The following is an 11805-nucleotide window of genomic DNA, read 5'->3' on the forward strand; positions in this document are numbered from 1 at the left end:
GAATTAAAAGGTATGTGGGAAGTTGGTTTGGTTGAATTGCTATATCCGCACACATGGCACAATGTGAATGCAGACAATAACTTAATTGGATTTGTTTTAGAGAAAGATGGTGAAATGTTAGGTCGTAGATTACCTCCAGGATGTTATGAAACAGTACCTGATATTTTAAAAGCTATTTATATTAAAGAACATCAAAACAAAATAATTTTTAATTATAACCCAGTAACAAAACGAGTGAAAATCAAAGTGAAAAATAACGCTAAAGTGATTTTACATGATGGGTTAGCACAAATGTTAGGTTTTGAACCTATGGAAATTACATCTACAGATGATAGTGCCGAAACTGTTGTAGAAAGTCCTTTTGCAGCCGACCCCTGTGCACATTATCGTGTATTAATGATATATACGGATATTGTAGAACCTCAAATCGTAGGAGATGTTTTAGCTCCTCTTCTTCGAATTGTAAGAGTAACTGGTAGCGATGGAGAAGTGGTGAGTGCACTATTTGATAGACCTCATTATTTACCTGTGAATCGGAAAATGATAGACACTTTGGAAATCGATATAAGAACGCATATGGGAGCATTTACGCCATTTGAACGAGGAAGGTCATACGTGAAACTTCATTTCCGTCAAAAATACTTGTCATAATGTATGTACCTTATCAGTGTTGTCAAAAATCTTTTGAAGATTATTATGTACAACAAACAGGACATGGATTGAATTATTATCAAGGTAATCTTTATCAGAGAGGATACGGATTAGGGGGTCTATTCAGATCCTTCTTTCGCGCTGCCGTACTCTTATTAAATCAGGAGCCAAAGCAATTGGAAAACAAGTATGGCATAGTGGACTGAATTTGTTAAATGATGTATCACAAGGACAAGATGTAAAAGAGGCTGCTAAGCGTCGACTGAAAGAAGCCGGAAATATATTAACAGATAAAGCTGCTACTAAAGTGAAGAACATGATTGGTTCTGGACGAGTTAATAAAAAGCAGAAACGTAGGAAAAAGCGTACCATTTCTCACCGATCAAAGAAGGTGAAAGCACAGGATATTTTCTCTTAAAAAAAAAGTATGACTTCGTATATTCATCGAGACTCTCCCGTTTGCGTCAAATCTGAATTAGATTTATTTACCATTCCTCCTACGCAAACAGCTATAGAAAAAGGACAGTTTGTGGAATATCACCCTCTCGCAAATATACGAGATGGAGGACCTATCGAATTTAATATTTCTGGCAGTGGTGAAGACTATATTGATCTAGCTGCTTCTTATATACACGTGAAAGTTAAAGTAGTTAAGGCAGACGGATCCAATCTAACAGACAAAGAACCGGTTGCCCCTGTAAATTTATTTTTACATTCTCTCTTTTCGCAAGTAGATGTAAGTTTAAATGAAAGAAACATTTCATCTGCGACAAATACCTATCCTTATAGAGCCTTCATCGAAACATTATTAAATTATGGGGAAGATGCAAAGAAAAGTTTACTCACCTGCGAAGGATTTTTCCAAGACACTTCACCTAATAAAATAGATGTCTTAGCTCAAGATGCGGATGCTGGACTAAAAGCTCGCGGTGAACTTATAAAAAACAGTCAAAGTGTGGATTTGATAGGACAATTACATTGTGACATTTTTCAACAAAATCGACTCATGTTAAATTTAGTTGATGTGAAAATTAAAATGGTGCGTAGTAAATCTGCTTTCTGTCTAGTTTCTACTGAGAAAGATGCCGATTATAAAGTGATCTTGGATCATGCTTCTTTGTTTATCAGAAAAGTAAAAGTAAACCCTGGAGTCTCTCTCGGGCATGTAAAAGCGTTGGAAAAAAGTTCTGCTAAATACCCTATAGATCGAGTATTATGCAAAACATATTCAGTTTCTAAGGGAAGTTGGTCTTTTATGCAAGATAATGTATTTTTAGGATTGATGCCCAAGCGAGTCATTATTACTTGTGTAGAAAATGCTTCAATGAATGGACAATATTCAATGAATCCTTTTCTGTTTGCCCATCATCATGTCAACTTTATATCGATTTATGTAGATGGACAACCCGTTCCATGTAAACCAATGGATCTTGATTTCGAATCTAATCATTATGTGCGTGCTTACCACAGTTTATTTTCAGGATTTAATCGCGACAAAGGCATCTATTTATCTCGAGAAGAATTTGCGAAAGGACTTGTGTAATATGCTTCGATTTAACTCCAGATATGTGTGATGGATCTCATTTTAACTTACAGCAACAAGGCAATTTGCGAGTAGAAATTAAATTTGCTAAAGCTCTCTCTGTGACTCTCTCGGTGCTAGTCTATGCAGAATTTCAAAACGTGATTGAAATAACAAAATCTCGCCATGTACTATGCGATTTTGCTAATTAAGCAATGGACAGCCTTGAAATAAACAGAGCACTCTCTCAGAATGCAAAGACACGAAAAGCATTTCTGGGAGTTTTTGCAAGTGATCGACTCCCTGTTGAGATCAAGAAATATCCAAGTTGCTTTATAGCTAATGTAGATCGTGCATCTGAATCCGGTAGTCACTGGTTAGCCTTTTACATTTCATCTCCACAGCATTTGGAATTTTTCGATTCCTATGGACATGACCCATCCTATTTTCCTGGACCGATAGCCAAGTATGCAGAACGATTTCCACAGATGGACTTTAATTCGATGACTCTCCAAACTAATGTAACAGCAGTATGTGGTCAATATTGCATATACTATTTACATTGTAAATGTCGTGGACAATCTCTCAATGATATATTGTTATCTTTCATACCTCAACATATATCTAATGATATTAAAGTATATAATTTTGTAATCAAGAAATTTCATGTAAGATCTTCTTTCTATCAATAAATACATTTAAACTTTATACATTATGTGTCTTGTCTCATTTAATATGGAATTTCCAAAGCTACAACATCCTTTCACAATGGTGATTTCGGGACCCACTGGATGTGGGAAAACCTATTTTGTACGAGAACTGTTAAAGTATAAAGAGGAAATGTTTTCAACGATTCCCGATAAAGTAGTATGGTGTTATGGAATTTACCAACCTCTGTATAATGATATACCGAATGTTACTTTTGTCGAAGGTTTACCAATTAAATATCAAGAATATTTAGGTTCCAACACATTATTCATCATAGACGATTTGATGAGCGAGTGTGGGAATGATAAACGTCTGACTAACTTATTTACAAAAGGAAGTCATCATTTAAATTTAAGCGTTATTTTTATCACACAAAACTTTTTTCACAAGGGAAAAGAAATGCGTGAAGTGACTTTAAATGCACACTATTTGATTTTGTGTAAAAACAGAAGAGATGTCAGTCAAATCGTACATTTAGGAAAACAGCTCTTTCCGCGTCATTTAAAGTTTTTTCAAGAAGTATATGAAGATGCAACCAAGAAACCTTTTTCTTATTTATTCATTGATCTGCGCAGTGAAACTCCGGAAGAATTACGTTTACGCACCCAAATTTTACCTAACCAAGTACAGTATGTTTATCAAATGAAACATTATTAAAAAATAATAAAAACAACAGCTTTATAAAATGCATCATCATTTTATAAAATGACGCTGGTCAAGAAACAGCTAAGACAGTTACAGCTGTTAAACATTTGTCCGTTAAAGTTACGGAAACAGCTATTAAAGAAAATTAATATCAATTGCATAAAAGCTATATGCGAATGTAGTTTAAACATACTCAAAGGAAACGTTCCATTGTCAGACCAACAAAAGAAGTCTCTCTGTAAGCATAAAACAACTTTACGAAAATTAGGAAATCGTAAGATTTCTCTTGTGAAGAAACGAAAATTAATTTTACAAAAAGGAGGTTTTCTAAACGTTTTGATTCCTGCTGCTCTCAGTGTTCTTACAGGACTAATCAATGGAGTTCACTAAGAAATATGTGTTAGTTCCAGAAGAGATGATGACAAAGCATACCATTTCTGATAAACAGTTAAGTGAATTGGATAAAGCCATGATGCATATTTTAAACAGTTCAGTTGACGATCGTGAGAAATTAGTGCGTTATTATGAACTTTTACAAAAGAAATTGAACTTAAAGGAATACAATTCACCCTTTAAACCTCCTAAAGACGACTCACAAAATTCTTTAGACGATTCAGCTGAGATGAAGAAAGTGAAAGAGGAAGAAGAAGCCCCCTCATCTGTGACAGACGGCGACAAACAGATGACTGTAACTGATTATTCTACTGTTATCTTAGACAGTGTACCTTTACGAATGAGAAGAAAAGCACAAAATGCATTAGCTATTTTAAAGCGACATCCTGATATTCTTAAGTGGAATGATAAAGGCGAAGTACTTTATCATAAGGAAAAAATTAAGCATTCAAATATTATAGACTTAATCAATATCCTTTTTACAACCAAAAAGAAAAAGATTAATATTCCTGCTAAAAACGAATTTTTAAAAGCCTTGACTGAAATCAACATGCCAATGGACTATATCAAAAATGAAAATTTACAGAATCATGATGTTAATATGAAAAAAAAATATTGCATGTTAAATCTGTAAAACATATACGTTCTCCACGAAAATGGGAATCTTATTAAATGAATAAAATTATTATTTTTACATATAGACTCTTTCTTCTCTCTACAATCAATATTTGTTTTACATCGTTTTTAAATGTTATGAAAAACATTCATTTCACCAAGAAGCTTTTACCTTTCAATACATTTATTTTCAAAGAATAAATTTCTGTATTATACATAAAATATACTTGGAATTTTCTTTCCTTAGTTAATATCAAATTAACAGCAATATCCATTTACTAACATTTGATATACACGTTTGCTTTAAAATTAAAACTAAAATTTCAATATATTTCTATTAAAAACATAAGGAAAAAAAAATAATCATAACATCAACCAAACACAGAAATTTAAATAGAATAGCTGTACTTATATTAATGCATTTTTATAATCTTCATAACATTTCGATTCAAAAATCCTATCACAAAATAAATGAACAATTTTTTTCTGTCTTAAAGAATCTCTTATATTTTTAAAATTAATACATAAAAATATATCTTCACCAATATAATTCATCAACACTTATCGTAATACATTCTTGTCTTGTCTTGTTTGGGAAGGACAGTCTATAAGGCGTCATTATATTATTGCGTTATCATGGTAAGATAGGTTAATGGAAAACTCTGATAATCACTGAAAAACTATTTGAAAGAGTTGTTATTCTTAAGTTTGACATTACATATACGCATAAAGGGAATCTTAAAAGCATCATCCACTTATCATGATAGAGTAATGGAAAATTTCTAAAACTCTGATAATCATATGTGAAAGAATGTATTATCTTAAGGTTGTTGTTGCTTTTCCAAGTTTGACAATACATACAGAAGTGAAGGAAGATCCTTGATAAGCGTTGTAGACTTCACGTTATGATAAGGGTTAATGGAAGTTGAAATCGTATTCGAAAGAAAGGGTTATCATAATGATGTTGTTGTTGTCCTGGTTCAGATTACACAAATCTGGAATGTTGGAGAACATTCTTTAATCCCTATAAAACGCTGTGTCAGAAATGGAAGAAGTCAGTTCACTCGACAATCTCGAAAAGAGCAAGTCTTCCTGATTAATATTTTCTAAATTGAAAATGTCAACTTTTGAAAATGATGTTGCTGGAGATCTGATAATCAGTATGGTTCCGGAACATGTAAGTTTTTTTTTTTTTTTTTTTTTTTTTTTTTTATATAAAATATTTTATTTTGCAAAAATTATTTTAGGGTGGATCATTCTTTCAGGACCTCTTATGTGAGGGAAAAGTTTTAAAATGGATTATTACAGATTAAGTTTTTCAGTTTGTTAGGTATGTTTTACATGATTTTACGGTGTGAATTTTTAGTATCAGTGTATGTTTTGAAATTTTAGTACCTCATTCGAAAGTTTAAACTTATAACGTGAACTTAGTTAACGCTGATAAATGTTTCTTGAAGAGGTATTGTTATTTAATTACATGTGTATAGTCGTGATTTTTGATATTATATTCTCAGTTTTATGTATTGCATATAATTTGCAAAGTTGTTGTGTTTTAAGAAAGGTAGCGGTACGGTATCAGAAAATGTAGTATGTTAACAATAATCCTTCTCCGTTACACGCTTAAGACATGAATGAATCTTAAATTCCGAAATAACTATGTTTCTCAGTACTTGAAATGCAACGTAAATCCATGTATACATTAAATGTTAGAAAAGAAAAAATATCGGTAGTTAGTTAAATATTTTAGATACACACTTTCTATTGAAAATATATTCTTGTTATGGGGTAGAAGAATTCTATTTGTTATCTTTTAAGTAACGATACAATTGGCAATCTTGCTTTGTGACTTTAACCAGCTTTGCACACGTGACCCTTTTGTGAAGAGTTTCTACCTGATCATTATCAGCGATCGTTTCCGTATTTGTAAAGATTCTCACTTAACAGCTCGCTTTCAGGGTATTATTCACTTCATGTTTTTCCGTATCTTTGAGTTAAATGCGAAAGGATTTAAATCTTGAGGAAACTATGTTTAGTTATATCTGTTATGTTTAAGCGCGTTATGTGAAATAGTTGGGGTAGATGAGAAATTTTTATTACACTTTGCGTGACGCATATTTATATAATATGTAACATACACCTTGAAAAGATGTATACTTATAGGGTTTTCCCTTTAATTTTCCTAGGTCTGTACCATCTGTTCTAAATTCTTTACCGCAAGGAGAGTTTAACCAGACATATGAAAACTCATACCGGAGAAAAAAGTTTTACTTGCAATGTTTGTCAGAAAGCATTTGCAAGAAATTCTGACTTGAAACGTCATGCTTTGACCCATATCAAGCCTTCTAAAGAACACTCTTGTAATATTTGCGACCAAGTGTTCACTCAAAAGAGTGAATTGCTACAACATGTGCGCACGGCTCACTGCACTAAAAGGAAGGTCGATGCGCTCTATCGTCCCGTGAAAAAAATGAGGAAAGAAGGTGCTTTAAACGTATTTAGTGTACATACGTTTACACCCTCTGAGGAAAATGCGTCCGACTTTTTGTTATGTTTTGAAGAGATGCGCCCCCAAATTACATCAAAATTACAAGAAGAATTAGCCGACAAATCCACTATTAAATGGTATGTCGTGGCAAAAGTTCATTTAACACGCACAACACGGGATGGGGAATTAGATGCTATTGCTCCCCATTTCCGATCTAAATGTGCTATTGAATTAATGGAGGAAACTGTGGAAGGTCATGTGGAAGAGGGATTTAAAAAAATTCTAAAGTCCTTCGAAGCATTTACTCAGCGGGGATCGGGATAAATTCTCGATAAAATAAATCAATTAGATTTATGTGTGGCAAAATATCATCCGCTCGCCCCGAGTAGTTACATCCCCCTTCCCAAAAAGCTGGCTGATAAGAAAGCCATTTTAAATATCCAGAACTTGGACTTAAAATGCTTCGTATGGTGCCTACTAGCACATAAAATGAAGATTCACTGGAAAAATGCCCCTGAACGTGTCAGTCATTACATACCCTATGAAGCAGATATTAAATTAGGCAAGATCCAGTGCCCTGTTCCAGTCACGAAAATACCAGTCATTGAAAGACTGAATAATATCCGTATTAACGTCTTCGGATATGAAGATGATGAAGTGTTCCCCCTCTATGTATCCCCTCAAGAAAATGAGGACTGTATTAATTTGCTCTACATTTCTAATGAAGGAGGCAGTCATTATTGCCTCATTAGAAATTTTTCGCGGTTAATGGGAGATTTAACACGTCATAAGACATGCACCTTTTACTGCTATCGCTGTCTCCACAGATTTTCAGAGGAGCGAAATTTAAAAAATCATATGACTTTCTGCAAAGAACACTCACCGCAGCATATTAAAATGCCTTCAGAGGAAGACAAATTTCTTTCATTTAGAAATCAACATTTCCAACATCCAATTCCATATATCATATATGCTGACTTTGAGGCTATCGTCAAAAAAGTGCATACGTCGGAACCGAGTCATGCTACCTCATACACACAACCCATTATGAAGCATGAAGCTTGCGGGTACGCTTACATCATAATAGGTCCCGATGGCAAGAGTTTAAAACCTGCTCACGTGTATCGAAGATCAGATGCCGTAGATAATTTTCTGCAAAATATCATCCGTGAAAAAGATGAACTTGCGGAAACATTAACTCACATCGTTCCATTAATTATGACACCACAACAAGAGCAGGACTTTTTAACGGCTACGATTTGCAATCTGTGTAAGAAGCCTCTTTATAAGGATCGCGTTCGCGATCACGATCACTTGACGGGACATTACAGAGGAGCATTACACAGTTTATGCAATCTGAAATATCGCTTGCAGAAAAAGATACCGGTGGTCTTCCATAATTTGAAGCATTATGACGCTCACCATATAATGCAGGGACTGGGAAAGATCGAAGACCATCAAATTGAAGTCATCGCTACGAATATGGAAAAATATATCACTTTTGCCCTTAGCAAGAAACACAATAAGATCAAAGTTTCTTTACAATTCATCGACAGTTTCCAGTTTTTGAATACATCTCTTGAAAAACTGGTACAAAATCTGCCTGCAGAAAAATTCAACATTTTAAAGGAAAATGTAAGAGAAGGGGATCTTTCTCTTCTCTTGAAAAAGGGCATTTACCCTTACGATTACATCCAGTCCTTTGAGATGTTTGAAGAGACGGCGTTACCACCTCCTGCCGCCTTTCACAATAGTTTAACGGACGAGGAGATTTCAGCGTCAGATTACGAACATGCACAGGCAGTATGGAACAGCTTCAACATCCGTACAATGGGGGAATATCACGACTTGTACGTGAAATCAGACGTTTTACAACTGGCAGACGTATTCGAAAATTTTAGGAAATTGTGTTTGCAATTTTATGAAATCGATTGTGCTCATGTAATGACATCACCCGGTCTGTCCTGGCAAGCATGTTTAAAAATGATTGAGCAGCCTCTAAAACTTTTAACCGATGTAGATATGCATCTCTTCATTGAACAGGGGATACGAGGGGGAATTTCAGTGATTACAAAGCGGTGGGCGCAGGCAAATAATCACTATATGCCAAATTACGATTCAACAAACCCAGAGAGCTATATCATGTATCTAGATGCAAATAACCTGTATGGATTGGCGATGTCGCAAGCATTACCCTATGGCGAATTTGAATGGATTTTTGAGGAAGCTGTAACCCCTGAATGGATTCTTTCCATTAGTGAAAATTCAACAGAAGGTTATATTTTAGAAGTTGATTTGGAGTATCCTCCTGAACTACATGACGCTCATAATGATTATCCTCTCGCACCTGAAAAGTTAAAAATTAATTTAGAAGATCTTTCTCCTTTCTCTCAGAACATCCTCCCCTATCAAAATTTCACTAGCCAGATTAAATTAATCCCCAATTTGAAGCATAAACAAAATTATATTGTGTATTATAAGAACTTACAATTTTATTTAAAGGAAGGTTTGAAATTGACTGCCGTACATAGGATTTTGAAATTTAAGCAGAAGGCCTGGCTAAAACCATATATTGATTTTAATACAGAACAACGCAAGAACTCAAAATCTGCTTTTGAGAAAGATTTCTTTAAACTACTGAATAATTCCATCTATGGTAAAACTATGGAAAATATAAGAAACCATGTTAACGTGCAACTTGTGAATGAACGGAAAAAGGCAGAAAAATTGGTAGCATGTCCCACTTTTAAACGATTCGAAATTTTCAGTGAGAATCTTGTTGCAGTGGAGAGATTGAAAAACACCCTCACTTTGAATCGACCAATCTATGTAGGTTTTGTGATTTTGGAATTAAGTAAAATTCTGATGTACAACTTCCATTACAATATTATAAAGAAGGAGTACGGAGAAAATGCGTCATTGTTATTCACTGACACAGATTCTCTCACGTATGAAATTCGTACGAAGGATGTATATGAGGATATGAAACATCGCAGCGACATTTACGATACATCAGACTATCCCCCTAATCATCCTCTTTACAGTCAGAAAAACATGAAAAAAATTGGATGTATGAAAGATGAATTTTCATCTAAATTGGTTTATGAATTTGTGGGTCTGAGAGCAAAAATGTATTCCTTTTTATCGGAGACGGGGGAGAAGAAGACGGCAAAGGGCGTTTCACGTCACGTCATGCGAAGTAAAATCCTGCATGAGAATTACAAGCACTGCCTTCAAAACCTGCAGTCTAGACGTGAGATTCAATATAGAATTGCAAGTGAAGAACATCATCTTTTCACTCTTCGCCAGAATAAATTGAGTCTCTCCCCATTCGACGATAAAAGGTATATTTTGGAGGATGGCATCCATACATTAGCGTACGGTCATTATAAAATAGAGGCTGATAAAGAAAAAGTAAATTAATATTTTTTTGTATGTTATCATTGGTCAATGACTTCACAGTGGAGTTGTGGGAAGGGGCTGGCACCTGGGAATTGAAAAAAACCCCATGACTGTGAAACTGTGAAGAGAGACCCTCAGGTGTCAGAAAGCTGAGGCTTTCGATAAAAGCCCATGTGTATGTGTGTGTGTGTGAAATTTTAATGAGTATTATGTTATTCTTTGCAATATTTTTAACAGTTATTTCTTTGCAGAAAAGCAGATATTTTGTTTCAGGGTTCGATCCTATATTTTGAATCATAGAAAAATTTTTTAATAAAAGAAACTTCTAAATAAATTATTTTCTTTTTTCGTCCCTAGAGGACGCCATGACCCCGTTGCCAATTAAAAAAAAACTAACTTTAAATGAAAAGCAGGAGGTCTACAACTCAATCAGCAATCTAAAAACACCTCAACTCCACTCGAAACCACGCCTCCTAGTGTGATGACGTTGCCTTTGGCCCCGCCTTCTGTGTGACGTCATTGGCCACGCCCACACCGCACACCGCGTGTGGGTGAACCCCCATTTTCTATCTACTGACGTCGCTCGATCGCTCGTATGTTATTTCATTAATTGTAATACTAATGTAATCTATATTTGTGAATAGTATTAAATGTGTGTTATCAACTATGGTCGTTGCCTTTCCCCACATATATGTTTGTTTAGTAATTTTCGTACCAAACGAATTACTAGTGTGTCTTTGCAACATTAGATGGCGTTGCCGCCTGATGATTCAATTCTGGTTGCTATGGTAACGAACTTTCAACTCATAATTTATGTGATTTGTATTCTATTCTTTTTTGTTTTATTAATTGCTACTGTGCTTGGAGTAATGTGAGCTGTGTCGTCACGTGGACGGCATTCCTTCTATTTCAAAGTGTTATGTAAAATAAACAAGTGATAATTACAGTCCGCTGACCTTTTTTTGTGAACTTATTCATAACATTCCTGGTCCTAGCGACCGGAGAGAAGAGTTAGCGATCTTTGGATATGATGTGATTTATTCAAATATTAGCAAGTTAAATCACTTTCGATTTGTGGATTAATAAACAGCTTAGTGTTCTTTCGATTCGATTTGTGGAATATTCCCGTGGCATGATGTAGCGTAGAAACCTCAACATTGGGGTGAGTACGTTCCAATATTTCATCTTCTTTTGCTAGAGTTGTTAGTATAATATTTATTGTTATTCATAATGGCTGATTTGAAACCAGTTTAAACTAAAAAGAATGTTCTAAAAAGCAGTATAACAACGTTTAAAGGCAAGGTAAATTCCAATTTAGAACAAGCAGAAATTTTAGAGGTAAAGTTGTTCGAAACGAAACTAAATGCTTTTAACAGTGAGCTTC

The 11805-nt window shown here is 34.6% G+C and overlaps 1 protein-coding gene across 1 annotated transcript; it reads left to right on the forward strand.

Moving 5' to 3' along the window:
• The first annotated feature begins 1078 nt into the window (after window positions 1-1078).
• LOC118205088 (uncharacterized protein F54H12.2-like) lies at window positions 1079-2194 on the forward strand. Its single transcript, XM_035377376.2, has 2 exons — window positions 1079-1631; window positions 1719-2194. Exons 1-2 carry the CDS (start codon window positions 1079-1081, stop codon window positions 2192-2194), a joined length of 1029 nt encoding a protein of 342 aa, XP_035233267.2.
• Window positions 2195-11805: the final 9611 nt, after the last annotated feature.

Source organism: Stegodyphus dumicola, chromosome 1 (assembly GCF_044657685.1).
Source record: "Stegodyphus dumicola isolate Sdum_Otavi_A_Nest chromosome 1, ASM4465768v1".
In the NCBI taxonomy this organism is placed as follows: domain Eukaryota; kingdom Metazoa; phylum Arthropoda; class Arachnida; order Araneae; family Eresidae; genus Stegodyphus; species Stegodyphus dumicola.

Excerpts from the sequence above, each read along its gene's own strand:
- LOC118205088 (XM_035377376.2), top strand. The coding sequence starts at position 1,079 with ATGACTTCGTATATTCATCGAGACTCTCCCGTTTGCGTCAAATCTGAA. Across the intron at positions 1,632-1,718 it reads TTTGATAGGACAATTACATT|TTTCTACTGAGAAAGATGCC; the intron begins GTGACATTTTTC and ends CTTTCTGTCTAG.